This window comes from Olea europaea, chromosome 2 (genome assembly GCF_002742605.1).
Source record: "Olea europaea var. sylvestris chromosome 2, O_europaea_v1, whole genome shotgun sequence".
NCBI lineage: Eukaryota > Viridiplantae > Streptophyta > Magnoliopsida > Lamiales > Oleaceae > Olea > Olea europaea.
The window spans coordinates 8,588,076-8,593,838 of record NC_036238.1 but is presented as its reverse complement, the minus strand read 5'-3'; the positions used below and the strand labels follow the sequence as shown (position 1 = coordinate 8,593,838).

The 5,763-nt window shown below is 31.0% G+C and overlaps 1 protein-coding gene across 1 annotated transcript; it reads left to right on the top strand.

The window, feature by feature from the left end:
• The first annotated feature begins 2,667 nt into the window (after positions 1–2,667).
• LOC111410389 (NAD(P)H-quinone oxidoreductase subunit O, chloroplastic) lies at positions 2,668–5,096 on the top strand. The gene is made up of 6 exons (XM_023040705.1): positions 2,668–2,958; positions 3,044–3,099; positions 3,699–3,764; positions 3,888–3,929; positions 4,629–4,688; positions 4,889–5,096. Exons 1-6 carry the CDS (start codon positions 2,733–2,735, stop codon positions 4,916–4,918), a joined length of 480 nt encoding a protein of 159 aa, XP_022896473.1. The 5' UTR covers positions 2,668–2,732; the 3' UTR covers positions 4,919–5,096.
• Positions 5,097–5,763: the final 667 nt, after the last annotated feature.

Here is a 5,763-nt window from a genome sequence, read left to right as displayed (position 1 = left end):
GAATTAATCAAAGTTTTCGATACGAAGAAATAAATGAAATGAGCGCAATTTAGCCTTCAAGAATTCTGTAAAACTATATATTTCTGAATGCTCTTGAAAAACTTTTTAAAGAATGGAAAGAGTGGAGGAATTTATAGAGTTCAAAAAGTAAAACACTCTATCGAACCTAACAACAAACCGGACATGCCTTGGATATGAACGACCAAAATAGCCATTATGCATTTGAAATCATAGCGGTAAAAAATCCGACGCTGCATCAATCGGACATCCAGTTTTTTGGGATTTCAAACAATCAATCTAGATGTATGCCACTTCCGTCCGTTTGGGCCGCTTCGACCAATTTTCCCTTTTTGTTCGTTTGATCTGATTTGAATATTTTGACAAATATAGACAATAGACTTTTGAAATGAGTTTTAACTAGTCTTCAAGGCAAATGATGTTTTAAATATGTGATCTAAGTTCAAATATAATTTTGAAATTAATTTTACTTTTGATCAATATTTTATGTAACTGATAATCAAAATGGCTTTTAGTGCACAAAATAAATTTTGAGCCTTTATCATTCATCGCTAAGGATCAAGGTGCCTTTACATTTGATATAAGAAAGCCTAGTCTCTGACATTTCGTTGAAGCATTGTTTTTAGGCTCTCATCTTGATCTTTATTTGACGTTTGGCTCTTAAGCTATTGATCTTGATCTCTCTTTAATGTTTTGTCTTTTAAGCTCGTCTTAAATGCTTGAATTAATTGATGACTTCTATATTGGCCTTTATTGTGAGTGTGATTTGGTAGTCTTGATATTGATCTTTTGACGACAATCGATCAATTTATCATTGAATACTTTGAAAACTACAATTACTCAAATTTAATCGTTAGAAAATAAAATTAACTTGTTAGAATGAACCATAGGTCAACACAGTCATGTGCTACTCTTAGGTAATGATTACAGATTGTCTTGATAAATTTTTGCAAATGTAGCTGGTATGCCTTCAGCATTTACATTCTTAACATCGAATGTACTTAGCAGTCGTCAACGTGTCAATTCTTTTATATTAAAGTTTAGCTTTTAACTCTTACATAGAACTTCATTTATTTCTTCTTCATGTCCCCATAATACTGCTGGTTCATCCAGATAACAAGATTTCATATGTGCATCTCCTAAGTTCTTCTCTCGATCATACTTGACATGAAATTTAGAAGTAATGAAACTGAACTTGGTTTTGCAATATTTAATTGGCTATAACTATATTCATACTAAGTTGTAATGAGTAAGGTTGATGTTATCTTTGTTCATAACTTGATATCATGATCCCTCCATAAATGATGATACTGAAAATTTTTATGAGCATTTAGGTCGTCTCCTACCCTACACCAAAATCATTTTGCATCAAATTTTATACCAAATTAAAAATTATCTCCAACCATTACACCGAAACACGCCAAATGAACAGTATTCAATCATTTTCTTTTCTTTTTTTATTCTTAATAACTTATTTATTTGAAAAAATATTTGTTTATTTATTTTACAAATAGATAAATTACTAAATAAATAATTACGTTAAATTAAGGAAAAGATTAAATTCATTAATAAATATAAAAATACAATACAATTAGTAGAACACTACAAAAATGAAAATATTAAATCATTTCATTAAAAAATAGTGCAATGCATTTCGAATTTGGATATTATGACGAACAAGCAAGAATTTTAAAACGAACAAGAAAGAATTTTACGTTAATTCTTTCAAAACGTACAAGCAATAATTTTACAAAAGAGAGCTCAACAACAAGATATAGGATGCAAAAGTTTTTCTGATTTTTTTGGAAATTATTTTGAGGATATTGGAAGATCTAGAAGTGATCTTTTAGATTACTACACTATTCACTTGTTTTATGTATCATTTTATTTAAATAAAACTAGATTAATTTATGCAAGTGGTGGTTGTTTTAATATATTTCGTGTTAACTTTAAATAGTTGTATTTGTTACATTTTAATTTTTTTTGTATTCTTATTTTAATTAATTCATTAAATATTATTTTTTACGTTTAAAATTTATTTTAAATAATAATATTATTATTATTATTATTGTTATTGTTGTTGTTGTTGTTGTTGCTGATGCTGTTGTTGTTATTATTACTATTATTATCATCATCATCATCATCATCATCATTATTATTATTATTATTATTATTATTATTATTATTATTATTATTATTATATTATATTAAAAAATATATAACACAAATACCTTCCATCAATTACTTTGACAAATGAAAAAAAAAAAAAGTAAATTTGACTTTGCACCATTTTGGAGTTGGAACAAACTTTGGTGCAACATTGGAGAGTTTTTGTACCAAATTTTGGTGATTGTATTAGAAATACCCTTACGTATCATAATCTTGCATTGTACAATTTCGATAATTTATAAACTCATTTTTTTAAATCTACTTTATGTGGATTTAGATACGTTCTATGTGTGCAACAACGTTACAACTTACAACACGTCTTCTAAAATATTTATTCATTTAAAATTTTAAAAAAATGGCTTATACGTAATTAAAGGCACGCCAGGTCAAGTAAGTTATAATTAAATATAAATATAAATAAAAGCGTCCAGTCAATTTAAATGCCTTAGACATACACGTGGAAACCTTGCCTTTAGAGCTCAACAATAAGACTACCCTTATCTAGAAAAGAATGAGCAGTGACGAACTTCTGAATCAAAATTTCCATGGCATTCTCTGCAGCTCTATCACATAGCTCATTCTCATGCCTATCAACATTCTCAAAATACCCTAGAAAAATACCAACTGGGCACTTAAAATTGGTAAGAGCTGTGAAATCCTCTGAACCACAGAATGAGAAGATTGCCCAGACTGAAGCAAAAGAGAGTTCATCGTCCAATGCAAAACCCGCTGTTACAGCACCTCCCAAGCCCAAAAAACCTGTTTATTCTAGTGAGTATTGATTTAAAACCAAAAAGAAATAAAAATAAAAAGGGTTTGATTTAATTTTTTAATTTTCTTTTCACTAATTTGGCAGTGAAAAAGGGCCAGATTGTGAGAGTGGACAAGGACAAATATCTCAACAGTGTAAATGTGAGTATTTTCTCGAATACCTTTAATTTTTTTCTCAGATGCTCGTATCTGGATTGATGGGTAATTGATGATGGATGAAGTACTTAAAAAAAATAATAATAATAATAATTTATATGAAAGTATGAGAAAATCAGATATCCCCCTTTAATTGTTACCCTATCAATGCGACCATATTCGGGCTTATAAGCTTACTTATAAGAAGAAGAGAGAAAAAACTTGAGTCTTGATGTTCTTAATGTTCGGGTCACATTGTAATGAATGTTTCAGTAATTGTAACAAACTCCTTTTTTAGAAGATAAAGAACAATAGACAAAGAAGTGAAGAGTTGTAGTTCCTCAACATCTAGTTGTTTCGGACCAGTCGTCTAGCACTGAATTGAGCCTAGTTACAGAAAAAGATTCATGTAATCAATCCCAAATTCCTTGCAAGAAAAAGGTTTAGTTTGTCGTTCTTGTGTTATATCTATCTTCCTTGAATGAAAAATCCACTTATTGCGTTCTACATTCCTTGGACTAATCTACAAATTAACATGATTCTTCTACTATCATGATTTTCTTAGTCATTTACAGAATCTAATATCGATATTTCTTGCATTCCAGTATTTATCTGTGGGGCATCCTCCTTATTACAAAGGCCTGGACTACATATATGAAGACCGTGGAGAGGTATCCATTATTTGAATAAATGATTCTGACCTGCACATGGAAAGAAAGTTAATTAGAATTCACTTGGTAACCCATTTTGCTCTTATTTTCAATATTTGATATCAATCTTTCTTCTTGTATTAGGTGCTGGATTTGCGTTTCTTTGAAACAGGAGAATACGCGCTTGTGAGTTGTTATTACCAGTTCTGTATTATTTCTTGCATTTCTATAAAAATTGCATACATATCATATGTTTATAATGGATAAAAGTCTTTGTTTGCTAGTTGCCGATCATCTTGAATAGTTTAAGGTTTTAGATAAAGTGATTCAATGGATAAGTCTGTTGCCTTGACTTTCATTGGGAGCCCTGTGTCACTAATGGATTCTATATTTATTAGATGTCTTGGTGTATGTTATTCATTGATAATATAATAGTAGTCGATGAGAATTGAAGATGGCTTATTCATATGTTAGAACTTTTGGAGAATACTTCATTGTCCAAGACATTTCAAGTTGATTACAACTAGAACGAAATACATTTTAGTCGACTTTTCTTCCCATCTATAAGCAAGGTATTTACAGAAAGGTTTGGCACCTCCATGTCAGCTCTTCACCACCTTGGGCTGCAGTATGTTCCTAGGGAGGATATTTTGATAGATTAAGCAGCGATAGATTGAAAAAAATAAGGAAATAGATTCATGTAACTGGTCCTAATCTATAAAAGATATTATCATGTTGTTGGTTATGTCGAAGACCCGAAGAAAATATACTTTGGCAGTCAACTTTTGTGAAACAAATATAGAATATTAATCAAGTCTTCAAGTCTAGGCCTTGCATCACGAAAACTGTCTTCTTCAACTTTTTAAGGTTTTAGCATTCCTGCAGATAGCATGGGTAGGAATACCAACTGCACCAGCTTGGCTCCCCACAGACATGCTCATCCAGGTACTGCTACCATTTTTCAGACACTTTTATAGTACATTAAATTGGACAATACTCAAAATTACAGAAGAAAGACGTGATATACTTGATAAGCTATCTCGTCCAACACATTGTACCAAAAATAGCATAGAACATCATCAAACCTTTAATGCTCTTAGTATACCCATTAGTGACAAACTGAGACTTGATTATGCTACTTGCAGTCAGATAAGCTGAATTATGAGAGAATGTAATAAAGGCTTGCTCCTGAGGTACAAAAGGATACATGGGATTAGTCTGATTAATGTTCAAAGATTCATTATTTTTGCTTTTCTCATAGTAATACAAGGTATTCTCAATTTAGCCATGTTTCTTATAGTATTATACTTTCTATACACATGAAGAAAGTTATTACGTTTCAAATTTGTCACTGATATCGTCTCAGATGCTCAGCAACATATTTATACGAATCCATTACTAACTTGCGACCAAAAAAAAAGGGCTTTGTAGCTGACAGACGAATTCTGATAAATATTTATTCAATATTAGTTAGTATGATTTATAATCTCAATCAAAGTACAGAAAGTGAACATAAATCCATTCTGGTTTATAGATAAGAAAAACTAGTCAGAGAAGAGTACGAGCATCTATCAAGTAGATGTCCATTTGAAGTCACCAATTTTAGCAGGACATTTCAAAAAGGAACAAATCTCCCGTATATATCCTTGAATTACGTCATCCAAAGGCTTATACTCTAAGAGAGGACATAATTATTTACTTAAATTTGTCTGCAATGCACTCTATCATGTGTGGGTTAAATTTATTTTCTAATTAAAGGCTATTTACGGGTATGATAGCATCCAATTATTTATGATTTGACGGATCAATCCATGATTTACAAATATGGATATGATCCATCCATTTAGACCTTAAGATGGCATAACCTTACCAAGGTGAAGCTCAATCGAGGAAAGGTTTACGTTGCCTTACCATTCATTACCGTATGTGTAACAATCGAGTTGCTATCCTATTTCTCCAATAACATACACCAGAAGTTCAGTAGTGTGTGTGTAGGGATGGCAGCGGGGCGGGTTCGAGT

Coding starts and splice junctions, on each gene's coding strand:
- LOC111410389 (XM_023040705.1), top strand. CDS start 2,733: ATGGCATTCTCTGCAGCTCTATCACATAGCTCATTCTCATGCCTATCA. Junction 2,959..3,043: donor CAAAAAACCTGTTTATTCTA/GTGAGTATTGAT, acceptor CTAATTTGGCAG/TGAAAAAGGGCCAGATTGTG. Junction 4,689..4,888: donor CCACAGACATGCTCATCCAG/GTACTGCTACCA, acceptor TGCTACTTGCAG/TCAGATAAGCTGAATTATGA.